The sequence below is a fragment of the Schistocerca piceifrons genome, chromosome 1 (assembly GCF_021461385.2).
Source record: "Schistocerca piceifrons isolate TAMUIC-IGC-003096 chromosome 1, iqSchPice1.1, whole genome shotgun sequence".
Classification (NCBI taxonomy): domain Eukaryota; kingdom Metazoa; phylum Arthropoda; class Insecta; order Orthoptera; family Acrididae; genus Schistocerca; species Schistocerca piceifrons.
The window spans coordinates 1214717678-1214736348 of NC_060138.1; the positions used below are offsets into that span (position 1 = coordinate 1214717678).

General features: G+C 37.4%; 1 protein-coding gene across 12 annotated transcripts in view; it reads left to right on the plus strand.

Moving 5' to 3' along the window:
- Positions 1–17583, plus strand: part of LOC124802685 — a 67100-nt gene extending 49517 nt beyond the window's left edge. For all 12 annotated transcript variants that reach the window (XM_047263694.1, XM_047263690.1, XM_047263646.1 and 9 more), the window contains one exon: positions 13967–17583. In XM_047263694.1, coding sequence (XP_047119650.1) covers positions 13985–17104 — 3120 coding nt within the window. In that variant the 5' untranslated portion in view covers positions 13967–13984 and the 3' untranslated portion in view covers positions 17105–17583. The remainder of the gene's footprint in view (positions 1–13966) is intronic.
- The last annotated feature ends 1088 nt before the right edge of the window (positions 17584–18671 follow it).

The following is an 18671-nucleotide window of genomic DNA, read 5'->3' on the forward strand; positions in this document are numbered from 1 at the left end:
AGTTAGATTACAATGTGGTCAGACAGAGATTTTGAAATCAGATAATGGATTGTAAGGCATACCCATGGGAAGATATAGATTCAGGTCAGAATTTAGTAGTGATTAAGAGTAGGCTGAAGTTTAAGAGATCAGATAGGAAGTATCAGTATGCAAAGAAGTTGGATACTGAAGCACTAAGGAACGATGAAATTCACATGAAGTTCACTAAGGCTACAGATACAGCAATGAGGAATAGCTCCGTAGGCAATATAGTTGAAAAGGAATGGAGACCTCTAAAAAGGGCAAACTTGGAAAGAAAAACATAGGTACAAAGAAGGTAACTGCGAAGAAACCATGGATAACAAAAGAAATACTTCAGCTGATCGATAAATAAGGAAGTACAAAAATGTTCAGGGAAATTCGGGAATACATAAATAGAAGTCGCTGAGCAATGAAATAAATAGGAAGTGCAGGAAAGATAAGATGAAATGCCTGCATAAAAAATGTGAAGAAATTGAAAAGAAATGATAGTCGGAAGGACTGACACAGCAGATAGGAAAGTCTAAAACAGCCTTCAGAAAAATTAAAAGCAATTATGGTAATATTAAGAGTAGAATCGGAATTCCACTGTTCAACGCAGAGGAGAGAGCAGATAAGTGAAAAGACTACATTGAAGGCCTCTATGTGAGGGAAGATTTGCCTCATGTGATAGAAGAAGAAACAGGAATTGATTTAGAAGAGGTAGGGGGTCCAGTATTAGAATCAGAATTTACCAAAGCTTTAGAAGACATAAAATCATATAGGACAGAAGGGAAAGATAACATTCCATCAGAATTTTTAAACTCATTGGGGGAAGTGGCAATAAAATGGCTATTCACGTTGGTGTGTAGAATGTATGAGTCTGGCAACATACCAAGCTTAGGAGTGGAATTAAAGTTCAAGGCGAAAGGATATCAATGATTCGAGTTGCTGATGATATTGCAATCTTGAGTGAAAGAGAAAAAGAATTACATGTTCTGCTACATGGAATGAACAGCACAATGAGTACAGAATATGGAGTGACAGTAAATTGAAGAAAGACGAAAGTAGTAGAAATGAAAACAGCAAGAAACTTAATATCCGGGTTGATGGTCACGAACAGATGAAGTTAAGGAGTTGTGCTACATATGCAGCAAAATAACCAATGATGGACGGAGCAAGGAGGACATCTAAAGCAGACTAGTACAGGCAAAACGGGCATTCCTGGCCAAGAGAAGTGTATTAGTATCAAACATATGCCTTAATTTAAGGAAGAAATTTCTGAGAATGTATGTCTGGAGCACAGCATTGTGTGGTAGTGAAACATGGACTGTGGGAAACCAGAACTGAAGAGAATTTAAGCATTTGAAATGTAATGCTACAGACCAATGTTGAAAATTAGGTGGACTGATAAAGTAAGGAATGAGGAGTTCTGCGCAGAATTCAGAAAGGAAAGGAATATGTGGAAAACACTGACAAGGAGAAGGGACAAGTTGATAGGACATCTGTTAAGACATCAGGGAATACCTTCCATGCATGGTACTAGAGGGAGCTGTAGAGGGCAAAAACTGTAGAGGATGGCAGTGATTGGAATACATCCAGCAAATAATTGACGATGTAGGGTTGTAAGTGCTGCTCTGAGATCAAGAGGAATTCGTGGCAGGCCGCATCAAACCAGTCAGAAGACTGACGACTCAAAAAAAAAGGAAAGCCCCATAAGAAGCAGTCCATCAGAGTTAAACCAGAGATCATGGCAGCCACAAGGTTGGACCAGCTTGGCCTATCCATCTTTAACCATACCGTCTGTTGAAGTGTCTCTGAACTGCATGTGAGAAGTGAGCTGATGCATCATCATGCTAAAACCATATTTCCTGAGGGACATTCAGTGGCACAGCTTCAAAGAATGGACCCAATACATTTGGTAGGAAGACCAGGACCAGTTATTGAGTAGAAGGAGGTGTGGCTCAATCGTATCACTGTCCAGAATACTTGCACACACATTAATACAAAACCAGTGCTGAAATCCCTGAACATGTGCAGCCCGAGGGTTTCCATCTGCCCAGACGGGTGACTGTTTAGCGAATTCAGAACACAGTCCCTTTTGAACTTACATTCATTTGTGAAGAGTACTCATTGTGGAAAGAGGGGTGTGAAAACACAGTGGTGCAGGAACTACATGCGGCAGACAGTGCATTGTGGTAAATTCGCTGGACCCGTAGTAGATATCCTTTGTAAGTGGTGCGGATGTAATTATCGCTCACACAGAATGTCCCAGACAGTACTGTGACTAACACCCATTGCACACACAATTGTTGGAGTACTCATTGATGGGTTCTCTTCAATGCAATGCACTACCTTCAAATTCTGTTTCTTTCCTTCTCTGTTTAAATGGAAACCTTGCAAAGTGAATGAAACATGTTTTATGCTCAAGAATTATGACATTTTTGGAAAATGAACATCTACTCTATAAAAGTCAACATGGATTTCACAAACAGAGATCCTGCGAAACTCGCTTGCACAGCGCAGTGGACAATGGCGCTCAGGTCAATGCTGTGTTCCTTGATTTCAGTAAGGCATTGACACCATACCACATTGCCATTTAATGAAAAAAATACGAGCTTATGGAGTATCAGAGCAGACCTGTGACTGGATTCAAGACTTTCTTGCAGATAGAGCTCAACATGTCACTGTTAACGGAACTAAATCGACAGATGTAAAGGTAATATCCGGAGTACCACAGGGAAGTGTGATAGGACAGTTGCTGTTTACAATAAATGATCTAGTAGAAAGTGCCAGATGCTCTTTAAGGCTATTTGCAGATGACGTGGTTGTCTATAGCTAAAAGCAACGCCAGAAGATAGTAAGAATTTGCAAAATGACCTGCAGAGAATTGATGAATGGTGCAGGCTATGGCAGTTGACCCTGGACGTAAATAAATGTAACATATTGCACATACATAGGAAAAGAAATCCACTACTGTACAGCTACACTATTGCTGACAAACAGCTGGAGACAGCGTCTGCCATAAAATATCCAAGCATAACTATCCAGAGCAATCTTAAGTGAAACGACCATATAAAACTAATAGTGCGAAAAACGGACACCAGACTTGGATTCATCGAAAGAATCTTAATAATAATAATAATAATAATAATAATGATGATGATGATGTTTATTCGTCCATGTTAACTTTACAGTCTTGGATATCGTCATTTTTTGTACAATTATATCAATATGATCCCTTAATCGGGCAGGTAGGTTAGAAAATTTAAAAAGGGAAATGGATAGGTTAAAGTTAGATATAGTGGGAATTAGTGAAATTCGGTGGCAGGAGGAACAAGACTTTTGGTCAGGTGAATACAAGGTTATAAATACAAAATCAAATAGGGGTAATGCAGGAGTAGGTTTAATAATGAATAGAAAAATAGGAGTGCGGGTAAGCTACTACAAACAGCATAGTGAACACATTATTGTGCCCAAGATAGACACGAAGCCCATGCCTACTACAGTAGTACAAGTTTATATGCCAACTAGCTCTGCAGATGATGAAGAAATTGACGAAATGTATGATGAGATAAAAGAAATTATTCAAGTAGTGAAGGAAGACGAAAATTTAATAGTCTTGGGTGACTGGAATTCGACAGTAGGAAAAGGGAGAGAAGGAAACGTAGTAGGAGAATATGGATTAGGGCTAAGGAATGAAAGAGGAAGCCGCCTGGTAGAATTTTACACAGAGCATAACTTAATCATAGTTAACACTTGGTTCAAGAATCATGAAAGAAGGTTGTATACGTGGAAAAACCCTGGAGATACTAGAAGGTTTCAGATAGATTACATAATTGTAAGACAGAGATTTAGGAACCAGGTTTTAAATTGTAAGACATTTCCAGGGGCAGATGTGGACTCTGACCACAATCTATTGGTTATGAACTGTAGATTAAAACTGAAGAAACTGCAAAAATGTGGGGATTTAAGGAGATGGGACCTGGATAAACTAACTAAACCAGAGGTTGTACAGAGTTTCAGGGAGACCATAAGGGAACAATTGACAGGAATTGGGGAAAGAAATACAGTATAAGAAGAATGGGTAGCTTTGAGGGATGAAATAGTGAAGGCAGCAGAGGATCAAGTAGGTAAAAAGACGAGGGCTGGTAGAAATCCTTGGGTAACAGAAGAGATACGGAATTAAATTGATGAAAGGAGAAAATACAAAGATGCAGAAAATGAAGCAGGCAAAAAGGAATACAAACGCCTCAAAAATGAGATTGACATGAAGTGCAAAATGACTAAGCAGGGATGTCTAAAGGACAAATGTAAGGATGTAGAGGCTTATATCACAAGGGGTAAGATAGATACTGCCTACTGGAAAATTAAAGAGACCTTTGAAGAAAAGAGAACCACTTGCATGAATATCAAGAGCTCAGATGGAAACCCAGTTCTAAGCAAAGAAGGGAAATCAGAAAGGTGGAAGGAGTATATAGAGGGTCTATACAGGGGCGATGTTCTTGAGGACAATATTGTGGAGATGGAAGAGGATGTAGATGAAGATGTAATGGGAGATATGATACTGCGTGAAGAGTTTGACAGAGCACTGAAAGACCTAAGTCGAAACAAGGCCCCGGGAGTAGACAACATTCCATTAGAACTAACGACAGCCTTGGGAGAGCCAGTCCTGAGGAAACTCTACCATGTGGTGAGCAAGATGTATGAGACAAGCGAAATTCCCTCAGACTTCAAGAAGAATATAATAATTCCAATCCCAAAGAAAGCAGGTGTTGACAGATGTGAAAATTACCGAACTATCAGTTTAATAAGTCACAGCTGCAAAATACTAACGCGAATTCTTTACAGACGAATGCAAAAACTAGTAGAAGCTGACCTCGGGGAAGATCAGTTTGGATTCCATTGGAACACGTGAGGCAATACTGACTGTACGACTTATCTTAGAAGAAAGATTAAGGAAAGGCAAGCCTACATTTCTAGCATTTGTAGACTTAGAGAAATCTTTTGACAATGTTGACTGGAATATTCTCTTTCAAATTCTGAAGGTGGCAGGGGTAAAATACAGGCAGCGAAAGGCTACTTACAATTTGTACAGAAAGCAGAGGGCAGTTATAAGAGTCGAGGGACATGAAAGGGTGCAGTGGTTGGGAAGGGAGTGAGACAGGGTTGTAGCGTCTCCCCAATGCTGTTCAATGTGTATATTGAGCAAGCAATAAAGGAAACAAAAGAAAAGTTCGGAGTAGGCATTAAAATCCATGGAGAAGAAATAAAAACTTTGAGGTTCGCCGATGACATTGTAATTCTGTCAGAGACAGCAAAGGACTTGCAAGAGCAGTTGAACGGAATGGACAGTGTCTTGAAAGGAGGGTATAAGATGAACATCAACAAAAGCAAAATGATGATAATGGAATGTAGTCGAATTAAGTCGGGTGATGCTGAGGGAATTAGATTAGGAAATGAGACACTTAAAGTAGTAAAGGAGTTTTGCTATTTGGGGAGCAAAATAACTGATGATGCTTGAAGTAGAGAGGATATAAAGTGTAGACTGGCAATGGGAAGGAAATCGTTTCTGAAGAAGAGAAATTTGTTAACATCGAGTATAGATTTAAGTGTCAGGAAGTCCTTTCTGAAAGTATTTGTATGGAGTGTAGCCATGTATGGAAGTGAAACATGGGCAATAAATAGTTTAGGCAAGAAGAGAATAGAAGCTTTCCAAATGTGGTGCTACAGAAGCATGCTGAAGATTAGATGGGTAGATCACATAAATAATGAGGAGATATTGAATAGAATTGGGGAGAAGAGGAGTTTGTGGCACAACTTGACCAGAAGAAGGGATCGGTTGGTAGGACATGTTCTAAGGCATCATGGGATCACCAATTTAGTATTGGAGGGCAGCGTGGAGGGTAAAAATCCTAGAGGGAGACAAAGAGATGAATACACTAAGCAGATTCAGAAGGATGTAGGCTGCAGTAGGTACTGGGAGTTGAAGAAGCTTGCACAGGATAGAGTAGCATGGACGGCTGCGTCAAACCAGTCTCACGACTGAAGACCACAACAACAACATCATGTCATTTCAAGAATGAGTATATACATCAAGTAGCACATTGTATATCATTCCATGCAATAATGTTATAAACACATTAGCACATTATATATCACTCCATACATATAATGAGTATATACATCAATTAGCCAATTATAACAATACCACCACTAATATACTGCAGTAAGTAAAAGAATAAACTAACAGTACTGCAACTCAGAATTCTTTTAATGAGTATAAACATCTTTCTAGTAACAGATTTTTCAACTTGCCCTTGAAAAGATTGCCTTGGAGTTGCTTTATATTTTTTGGCAACTTATTACAGAATTGTCTCCCAGTTACATATGGACTGTGGTCTGTAGCTTTCTTGTTAGTCCGTATCCTATGATAGTCACTTTTGGCTCGAGTATTGTAATTATGGGTGTCTCTGTTCTTTACACTATTTTCCTCGTTCTCTTTTACAGACATTATGGTCTTAAATACATACATTGAGTAAACAGTCAGTAATTTATAATTTTTGAAATAGTCCCTACAGGACGTGTTTGCTTATATTAGCAATTATCCTAACTGCTCTCTTTTGAAGCCTGAAAATGCGATCCGTATACACAGTGGGTGCCCCACCCCAGACCTTGATCCCATATTGCAGATGTGAGTGTATTAACCCATAATACACTTGTTTGAGGACAAGCTACTATATTTGCAAGACATTTTAGTAAGTAAATATTAATAGAAACCTTTTTACAAGTGGAGCTGATATGCTCTTTCCAAGTGAGATGTTTATCAATCAATAAGCCTAAAAATTTACATTTGTCAGATGTTTCAGCTGTAGAAAGTGATTGAGTATGAGTATTATTAAAACGTAGCAAGAACTTTATTACTACAGTCTTGTCCTTATTCAGTGTAAGCTTATTCACTGTTAGATATTCTGTGATCATTTCAAAGTTCTCTTTGTTGCTTTGGAATGATGCCCACTCTGCGCAGCCCTAGCTAATAAAAGATGTATCATCAGCATAGTTCACTAGTTTGGAGTTTTGTGGCTGTGATATAGCATTAATATATACTATAAACAAGAATGGTCCACGTATACTTCCTTTGGGAACTCCACAATTGAGAGTTCTGTATGCTGACTTTACTGTTTGGATCTTACTTTCATTCTTATAATTTAGTTTTGTGCACTGTCTTCTATTACAAAGATAAGAACTTTGTAATTTTAGAGCTACTCCTCTTATCCCGTAATTTTCTAACTTGGATAACAGTACTGCATCATTCACAGAATCAAATGCTTTAGACAGATCTAGGAAAGTCCCTATAACTTTGTTTCCTTCATCCAGCCTGTTCAGTAGTTCATGTCAAAAAGTTGCTAATGCTGTTATTGTAGATCGTCCTTTTCAAAACCCATGTTGTGTTTTATTTAATAGTTGTATTTACAGAAGAAGAATTCCATTTGATCTAGAATTATTCTTTCTAGCAGCTTGCCAAGTGTTGAAGTCAAAGAGATTGGCCGGTAGTTATTTATGTCTGTGATAACCCTCTTTTTATACACTGGTTGTATCTCAGTGATTTTTAAAAGCTCTGGAAAGGTCCCCTGGCCAATTGAACTGTTTATTAGATGTGTTATTGGTTTTATTAATTCATTTTTGCATTCTTTAAGTAGTGTGGACGAAATGTCATCCCAGCCTCTAGATGATTTTACTTTGAGTTTTGAGATTATATTCATGACCTCAAACTCTTTTACATTCCTTAGGAAAAATGAATTACTCATTTTAACTGTTTTTATTTTCAGAGCTGATTAATCTTTTTCTTCTCTGCACGCCTTATTAAAATGTTTAATGAAGACCTCACATTCAACAGTATTCCATTTTCTCCTAATGCAATGTTGCTGCAGCCTGGTTTTTCTCTATATTCACATTCTTTGTTTACAATATGCCAGGCTGTTTTGCTACTATTACTAGTTTTTCTTATCTGTTCAGCATAATTGAAGTGCTTTTAGTCTCTTCAGGGATTCCCTGTATGTCTTTCTGGTGCTTTTGTATTTTGTGAGGAAGTACTGCAATTTTGTTTCTCGGAACAGCACATAAAGGTCCTTCATATTTTCCTTTAGTTTATGTATTTCTGGGGGAATTTTAAGTTTCTTTATGGGATCTGATTTCTTTAGTTTGTTTTTTACTAATGGACATGCCTATGGTTAAATATTTCGTAGAAAAGGCCGCACTTTTCATTAATACCTTGTGATCTATATACCTTATCCCACTCTCTCTCAGCAAGCTCCTTCCCAAGTAAGTTATAATTAATCTTCCTTTTATAAGTGTGTAGGTCACTATGCAGAACTGTTTTGTGGTCTGTATTAATTTCTATGGATAGAGCTCTATGGCCTGAGAGATATGTTTCAACAGCTCTTACCACTATATGATTCCTATTTAGATTCGAAAGAACATGATCAATACAAGATTGTGAGTTAGGTGTTATTCTGGTTGGTTCATCTTTTATTTTGTTGTAATTATAACAATGCAGTAAGTCAGAATATCTCAGATAATTTACCCTACCAGTACAGTTTAAAGTGTCTATGTTTACATCTCCTGTTATTATTACCTGTTTTTTGTTTGATGATAGTTTATTCAGAAGTTGTTCTAGCTGGCAAAAGAACTCTTCTACATCACTATTTGGTGATCTATACAGGCCTACAATTATTAGGCTGTTTTTGCCTGCCTTCATTTTTACAGCTGCTACTACAAAGGCCAGCTCCATTGCAAGATTGTCAACCCAGTCAATTTTTTCACAATGTATGTAATTTCTAACAAAAAATGCCAGCATCCCCACCCTTGTGTATCTTTCTGTAGTATGCATCCACAATTTTGTAATTGTTTAACTTAAAACTACAAGCCTCTTCAGACTTGCATCCAAGTTCATTCACAATGTATATATGTGGTTTACATTCTCCTAGAATTTTGTCAATTTGCTCCATTTTGTTAGAAATGTACGGAACATTTTGAAACATTATTTTACATTTTGCGTCTTTCTTGATGCAGTCAGTAAAGCTTTTGCCTTCATGTACGCACACCGAAGGCTGATTTACACTAAAAAAGGAACGTCAGTTTCACTCGAAAGCAAACTATTTTTATATATGCGACTACTGAGTTCGATCTTTTCAGTGATCAATATGCTTACTTTTTCACAAAGAAAATGCTTACCCTCATAGTTGAGATGCAGTCCATGTTTAGTATGCATGACCTTATCTAGTGTGCTTATGTCGAGAATTAAACATTTTTCGTAACTTGTGGTGCGGGATGGTAGCAACAATAGTGTTTTTTGATTTATTTCGTTCCAGAAATTTAGACAAACCTCCAATGCACCAATTGGCTTCATTACAAGCCACATCATTTGAACCTGCAATACAGGCAACGAAGTCATTGTCATGCGACATTTTGCCGCCTAGAGATGTGTTTATTACAATTTTATTTGTTTTGGTACCTGGCTTCGCCACACTACTTACTTGGATATTTTGATTAACAGTTTGTAGAATCTCTGCCAGCTTTCTTCCATGACTGTCAGCAAGCAAGAGTACTCTGCACTTTGTGGCGGAATTCAGAGTGGGGTTGCCACTACCTTCACATTGTTTATTAAGTTTGTTAATAGGCTCTTTTCCATCTGGTTCTATCCTTTCACTGCTCTCACGATTTTTGAAGCATATGTCACTACTTTTAGTCGCTGGCAGTCGTTTTCCGTTGCATTCGTCTTTAGCCCACTGGTTTGTTTTCTTGGTCACACACTCTTTACGTAGTTCGTCATGCTTATTGCAGTCATCACTACTATTCGACAGAATAATTTCATTGCTGCGTTTGATGCCTGTCTATTGCATCCTTTCCGCTTCTCATAACTCACCAGGTTCCCGTTTTGTGGCTTAATTGTTTTATCATTTAGAATATGGCACAACTTCTTCAGCTCACAGTTTTCATTAGTTATATGCGAAATCTCACGTCTTAGAACATCTACAGTTTTTTGTAAACTTGAAATGCGTTCGTTTAGTTTTTCAATTTCACTTTTGCAGTTTTCAAAGGATTCGTTTTTTACGACAGAACAGTAACTTTTATTCACTCGTTCACTATGCATCACTACACTTGTTGCCATCTTGCTTATAGAAGTGTAACTCACGAAATATAACTCATCCACGAAAGAAGTGGCTTATAAGGTGCTTGTTTGCCCAATTCTTGAGTATTGTTCATATATCAGGGATCGCTATCAGGTAGGACTGATAGAGGAGATAGAGAAGATCCAACAAAGAGCGGCATGTTTCATCACGGGATCATTTAGCTGGCGTGAGAGCATTACAGAGATGCTAAACAAACTCCACTGGCAGACATTACAAGCGAGGCATTGTGCATCACGAAGAGATTTACTATTCAAATTTCGGGACAGCACTTTTCGGGATGAGTCAGGCAGCATTTTAGTTCCCCCCCATACATAAATCTCACATATTGACCACAAGGAGAGAATTTGAGAAATTAGAGCCAATACAGAGGCTTACTGACAGTCATTCTTCCCACACACTATTCGCAAATCGAACAGGGTTGGAGGGATCAGGTAGTGGTACCGAAAGTACCATGCACCACACACCATTATGTGGCTTGCGCAGTATGATGTAGATGTAGATGTAGAATTTGTTTCGACATAAGCTTCCCAATTCAGAATTAATGGTGAGTCTTCTTTTGTTTGCATGTCTTAATTCATTGATTATCTGTACCATATAGTGATTTGTTGCTTCTGTTTTTGAATTTAGACATTGTACATTATGTCATATTGGGGTGGGATGGACTATTATATTCATTTTATAACTGAGTTTCAGTATAGTACTAATGTTTCATGCACATGCTTTTTAACCATTTGATTGGGGTTACCAGTCTCATTTGTACCTCCTAGTACCACTAATGTCTGATGTGAAAGTTTTTCTTCTTCTTCTTCTTTCGAATAACTCATTTGGAGGGTACGATGAATCAGCTTTGGCTACTCTTCATTGTATGAGATTTCCTTAGTTTCCAAATTTCCTTCATCCTTTTAGAGTGCAGTTCCCTTTCTTTTTGAGTCCAATTTCATCTAGTTGTTTCCTTACTCTCCTGAAATTCTGCCTTTTGAATTGCTTTTCTGAAATGTGTTCTGTTTTCTGTTGTGTATATTGTAATTCCAGCATTTTCCGTGTTCTTTTCAGTCTATATGAAGCATGCAGGCTTGGATTTGTAGCTATTGAGTAATGTGAATATCCGCTTGGTTAGTCTGTTGTTATCCATTCTGAATATATGTCCAAAAAACTGTAGTCTTCTCTTTCTCATTACATCAGTTAGTTTTTCAGTTTTCAAGTATAGCTCTCTGTTTGGTCTCAACCTGTATTTAGCATTATTGTTTCTTTTAGCCCCCAGTGATTTCATTAAAATTCTTCTTTTGACCTTCTCTAGTTTATCAAGATCTCCATTTCTTGTTTGCTTAAGTGTTTCTGCTGCATACAGAGCTTCAGGATGGGCCACTGTTGGGTAGTGTCTTAATTTCGTGTTCCAGGACAAGATTTGCTGTTATAAACATTTTTAGTCATATGAAACACTCTTTCCATTTTGTGCACTCTTTAAGTTTCTATAGCTGTAGTTTCTTTTGCATTGTATGTAATCCACTCTCCTAGGTATTTAAAGGAATCTGTTTTGTGTATTGTATTGTATTGTTGTCAACTGCAATATTTTTGGGAGCATCACAGATGTTTGTCATGAACTTAGCTTTTTCAAAGGATATTTGTAGTCCTACTTTGGTTGCTTGTTTTTGCAGTTCCCTTATTTGTTCTTGGGCATTATCTAGTGAATCTGTGATCAATGCCATGTCATCTGTGAAGGCTAACTAGTCAACAGTGATCTTGTTTGGATTTCTTCCTAGTTGAACCCCTTTAGTATTGATGTCCTTCCTCCATTCTCGAACTACCTTCTCTAACACACAATTGAAAAGCAGAGGTGACAGACCCTCTCCCTGTTGGATACCTGACTTTATTTCAAACAATTTAGAGAGCTCTCCCCTAAGTTTTTTATTAGGTTTACCATATTTTTTGTGATTTCCTTTAAGGGTACTCCTGGGATTTCCTTTAAAGGTACTCCTGGTTTGATAATTGTTTCCGACTGTAGAAGTTATCCACATCCTCTTCCCTGGCTGCCTGCTAAAAGTTGTAATTCTGAAACACACTGGTTTTTCTGTGTTACATGTTTAATAAACAGAAAGCTTAGTTTGAGAAAATGCAACAAAACAGGTCAAAGGGCATAATGTTTACTGCAGTACAGATCTACAGAACGAGAAATAGAAGATAGTGAAAAGTGTAGCACCATTATTGTAGCAGTTACACTTGTTTTTCTTGTATTTCTTACTTCCGACCATTTCACTTTGGGCAAACATATTTGTAACAGGCAAGCTATTATCACTCCACTTGTTTTTATCAACATTTGACTTTCACTGTTTGTTTTTGCATCATGTTTGCAGCTTTGTGAATGCTGTTGCACTGAATATCATAAACAGAGTTTGATTTTCGTGTGTTTCTAGTTTCTGAAGTGTTTCTTTTGAGCTCACTGATACTGGTCTCTAAAGATTTTATTTTTCCTACCAGTTCAACGTTTTCTTTGTGAAGAATGTTTATAATGTCTCCTTTTTTCACTAATTCACTCTCACAATTAGTGTGACACTTCTGTCTTTGCACTGTATGCAGTTACAGTGCTTGCCACTCCTCCTCTGCTTGTTTCTTGGCCTTGATGTTACAGGATTCATAGTTTTTAGTTTTATTTCACATTCACTGCAGACACAAAAGGCTCGTACACTGACATTGAAGCACTTTATGCGCAGAATACCATTAAATATGTTACTTTTGTAAGCATAAAGTGCAAAACATCCAGTACTAGGCACCATCTTGGAACCTACTTGATGTGTGTCAGTACTTATGAGCTGAAAAACAGGATTTCTATCAGCAAATACCAAGTGGTAGTAGATTTGCACATCTGTCTGGCAAAACACATTGTATGAGGACTGAAAGTACGTAAATTTTTTTTTTTTTTTTTTTGTAAAATTAATCTCTTGCTTGTAGTAATGTTGAATGATGAATAAAGAATCTTAATCTGAAAAGATGTTTACTGTATTTGTTGTTATAATGTTGCTACACTTTTCAGTATCTTGTGCCACTGCTCGTTTTGATTTGTTTTGCAATAGACATTATGCCATGGACCTGTTTTGTTGTATTTTCTCAAAATGAGCTTTCTGTTTATGCAATGCATTACACTGAAAAACGAATGTGTTTCAGAAGTACAACATTGTAACTATACAGTAACAACAATTTTCATCCAGAAACATTAAAATTTTGCAATTTTTATTAAAGATGACATGAGCAGTTGTGTAATAACCATTTCAAAAGTCTGCAGAATGTGTTTTTTGTACTTCATACGCACTGCTCACAACAAGAAATCCCCTTTTTTTTAGCTACAGTGTTGGTCAAATGAACAATACAATTGTAAATCTGCCATATAAGTACCAACATGCTGTGGGACCTTAAACAGATAACGTATTTGTACACTATATTCAGGGTTCAGGAACTTACACATATATATTTCCTAATTTGTAGATACTGCCTAGTAAGTCAGGGGAAAATGAGAAGGCGTATCAGATACACAACAACGGATTTAAGTGATTGTAGCCATATCGGTGTAGATATATTTATGTTTGTGTGCACACCTGTGTGAGAGAGAGAGAGAGGGGGGGGGGGGGGGAGAGAATGTGTTATATTCAGTCAATTTTTTGTATTCCATTCAGTATTTTGCTATAGGATATTTGAAAATGCTTGTATAATGTGAAATTAAAAAAAAAAAAAGCCGTGAACTGTGGTTAATGCCACAAATTCTTTGAGAATGCTTTTTCTTACAGTGGTGCTGCAGTACTACAATGCTGGACTGGGATTCAGAGACGAATGTTGTGCAGAGAGATTTGGAGTTAATGTGGAATGTGCTGAGAGAAGAAAACATCAACAACTTCCAGTCAAGTCCTACCAATGTGATTCAAGATTTACGGAAGTGTTTGAATCTCGCCAATAGCTGCAAAAGTGCATTGGATCAACTTGAACATGATTTTCTATTGCTGTATGAAGAAAACACAAAAGCCTTGGAAGTAAATCAGGCAGAGATAAGAAAACTTGAGTTACAGAAATCTCAGATGTGTACTTCGTCACACAGTGGATGGCCATACATTTTTGGCATTCCATACTTTAAAGGCCATGATTCTTTTCCTGCCCCTCCCAATCAAGATGCAGTTGAGATACGAAAGAAAGACTATGTCACAGACATAAACTTACCTTCTTCGTATCGATGGAAAGAACAGGACAAAAAGAATTTGATTAGAGCTGTAACAAGAGAAATAGAAACTTCCAAATTGCTATTGAAGGGACAGAGAAAATCCACAGCAGATAGTGAACTAAGATTCAATGATAAAGAGGCCCATTTTTCGGAAGAAGATTATTTGGAAGATATTTCAAAACTTGATTGGATGAAGATATCCACAGTTGACCTGAAAGAAAGGCATAATACCAATGAGTGTATAGGAATGTGGCTTAGTTATCTGCAGCCTTCAATAAATAAAAATAAATGGAATAAAAAAGAGGAAGAAAAATTAGCACAGATTGCAGAAAAACATAACTATCAGGATTGGGAAAAAATATCAAAAGAACTAGGGACAAATCGGTCAGCTTATCAGTGCATACATCACCACCAGACTCGCTTGAATAAAAATGTAGCAAAAAAGAAGTGGACTGAAGAAGAAAACAAAAAACTGGAAGAATTAGTGGAGCATTTCCGCATAGGTAATTTTATTCCATGGAATAAAATTGCTTTATGTATGGAAGGTCGTACAAAGTTTCAAGTTTATAACCACTGGGCATACACTCTCCATCCTTCTATAAAAAAAGGAAGATTTACAAAATCTGAAGATGCTATAATTTTAAGAGGAGTTAAGAAATATGGAGCAGACTTTGGAAGAATTTCAAGGTATTTGCCAAGTCGTACTTCTATACAAGTACGGAATAGGTTCAACACATTTCTACAATATCAGGAACCATTTAAGCCCTGGACTCCAGAAGAAGATGAAAAGCTCTTAGAATTAGTAGATAAACTGGGTAAAGGGAAGTGGAGCCAGATAAGTAAAATGTTTGATAATCGAAACAGAACACAAATTCGACATAGGTATGGTGCAATACAAAAGTGGATTAAAAAAAATCCTGGAAAACGTTTAAACATGACCACTCGTAAAGTGGTTGCCAACCATTGTGGCCCGCAAAAAATGTTGGAAGTTATAGAAAACACTAAGACAACAGAACTTCCAACTGGTGACTTACATGAAGGTGAACTACCTACAAAGTTAGTGAAACGTGACCATATGAAAAAACCATATGTAAAACCAAGTGTACACAAGAGTACCATCGGCAATGCTGAAAATGTAGATCATCAACTGATTTCTTTCTTTAAATCTGGCAGTGGACACTTTGGGAACAACAAACAGATTCGCTACAACAAGAATGAAAATGCCCTTTTCTCACAACAAGTAAAAATGCAGCTTACTGTTCTGTGTGGTAACTTAACACAGAAACCCACAACTTTCTCCAAGCCTGATAGAAAAATGCTTCACTTTCTGAAGGGGGAGAATGCCTCTCACGTGGTACAATGCCGGAAAAGTAGAACATCAAAGGTAACTACATATTCTAGTAAGACCCTTGCGGCAGAAAGCAGTACTAATGGCAGCACTTCAGAAAAAACACTGTTTAGTATTCCACCAAATTACAGTACTCTTGCAGCATTTAAAACACTTACCTCTTTTTGCCAAAATTTGGACTGTAATAAATGGTCTGCTGAGGACAAATGTGTTTCGCAAGAATTGTCAAATGATAAACATAGCCAGCCAAGTAAGAAAGGAAGTCAGTCAAATGTTCACTTGAAGAAGGTGTCATCTACAAGTTCAGGAGGTACATCCCTAACTGATGGTGTAAGGGATTTTCAGTCAAGTATTTCAATTTGGAAAGATCGACTGTTGTCTTTGTTTTTTTGGCCAAAAATAATGTCTGAGGTGCCTCCACCAACTCTGGACAACTTAACGACTGCAAAGACAACTGTAAATACAAAACATTCAGGTCACAATGAGCCCAAGAAAGTATTGAGACTTAGACAAAAAAATGAGGAAGCTATGCGGAAAAGTAAAGATTTTGTTATGGATACTGATGCAAATATTCATCTAGAAGAGATAGATCTAAAGTTACAATCAAAGCAGAGGAAAATTTCAAAAACCTCAGACTTATATAACTGTGAAGTTACTGGTGCTGAGAAAGTAGCTTCAAATTACAATGAACCCAAGAAAATATCAAGACCTAGACGAAAAAAAGAGAAAGCAAAAGATTTTGTTACAGAGACTGATGTAAATATCCATACAGAAGAGAAAAATCTAAAGTTAGAACCAAATAAGAAAATTTCAGAAACCTCAGATACATCTAAGTGTAAAGTGACTGCTGGTGAGAAAGGAACTTCAAATAATGATGAATCCAAGAAAGTATTGAGACCTAGACAAAAAAAGGAGCAAGCTTTGCAGAAAACTAAAGAGTTTGCTACAGACACTGACGCAAATATCCATACAGAAGTGAAATATCTAAAGTTAAAATCAACAAAGAGGAAAATTCCAAAAATCTCAGGTTCCTCTAACTATGAAGTTACTGGTGCAGAGAAAGTAACTTCAAATGATACGAACGCAAGAAAGTATCAAGATCTAGACAAAAAGAAAGAGGAAGCTTTGAAGAAAACTAAAAATTTTGTTACAAACACAGATGCAGATATCCATACAGAAGAGAAAGATCTAACGCTACAATCAAAGAACAGGAAAATTTCAAAAATCTCAGACTCATCTAACTGTGAAGTTACTGGTGCTAAGAAAGTAACTGCAAAAAACAATCAGAAGTACCCTTCCATAATGGCAAAAAACAGGCAAAAGGGTTCAAGTAGTAAACATACAGGGAAGAAACGGAAGGCATAGAATGGAAGAAATTCCTCTGATATTGCTGCAAAAATGACTGAAAGAATATTAATATTTATTATTCCAGTCAGTCTACATTTAAATGGTCAATTATTTAAGATTCACAGTAGAAGGTGAATTGTCCTTTTGTTATTTGATAATGCTTTTGTGATAGCAAAATTCACCATATTACAAACTTTCTTGGTGTGTTTTGTGGGATATGGAATGAGTCAATTTCCAAAGGTATTCTGGACTGTATATGTGTACATTAAGGAAAACAATAATTTGTTCTTGTGCTGATTTTGTAGCTTGACGCTATTTCTAAAGTCGTGTTCAAATCTGTGTAGGTAACAAATTTGTCATATAACAACACAGTATAATAAAAATATTCAATAAAAAGAGAAGATTATGTGGAAACTTGAATAGTTTTATAATGAGTCTGCTTTTATGTTTATCTTTTCTTTTTTCCCAGATGAGTATGAAATTGTCTTGGTACTTCTTTCAGGCCTGTTTTGTTTTATAGAAGTGTTTAAAGACAATTTGTATTGTGTTCTAAGCTGTAATTTGTTCTGTATTGTTATGAAACATTATAAATAAAAGGCATTTAAAATGTGTGAATCCTTTATGAACCAGCATTTTTGTATAACTAATTGTACGAGTGATACTGGATATGTCAAAATGAGACCGGCAAAAAAGAAGTTAAACTAAGTAAGTACATATATAATAGAGGGAAACATTCCACGTGGGAAAATATATCTAAAAACAAAGATGATGTGACTTACCAACCGAAAGCGCTGGCAGGTTGATAGATACACAAACATACACACAAAGTTCAAGCTTTCGCAACCAATGGTTGCTTCGTCAGGAAAGAGGGAAGGAGAGGAAAAGACAAAAGGATGTGGGTTGTAAGGGAGAGGGTAAGGAGTCATTCCAATCCCGGGAGCGGAAAGACTTACCTTAGGGGGAAAAAAGGACAGGTATACACTCGCACACACACACACACACACACACACACACACACACACACACACACACACACATATCCATCCGCACATACACAGTCACAAGCAGACATTTGTAAATGCAGAGTTTGGGCAGAGATGTCAGTCGAGGCGGAAGTACAGAGGCGAAGATGTTGTTGAAAGACAGGTGAGGTATGAGCGGCGGCAACTTGAAATTAGCAGAGGTTGAGGCCTGGTGGATAACAAGAAGAGAGGATATACTGAAGAGCAAGTTCCCATCTCTGGAGTTCTGACAGGTTGGTGTTAGTGGGAAGTATCCAGATAACCCGGACGGTGTAACACTGTGCCAAGATGTGCTGGCCGTGCACCAAGGCATGTTTAGCCACAGGGTGATCCTCATTACCAACTAACACTGTCTGCCTGTGTCCATTCATGCGAATGGACAGTTTGTTGCTGGTCATTCCCACATAGAAAGCTTCACAGCGTAGGCAGGTCAGTTGTGCCAACGTAATCCCATTCCTGATGTCCAGGCAGAGCTTCAAGGAATCCTCAGAACCTTAGGCCCCCTACAAAACCTTTCACCTGACTCCATCACCCTCCTGACCCCACCGACACCCCGCACCCCT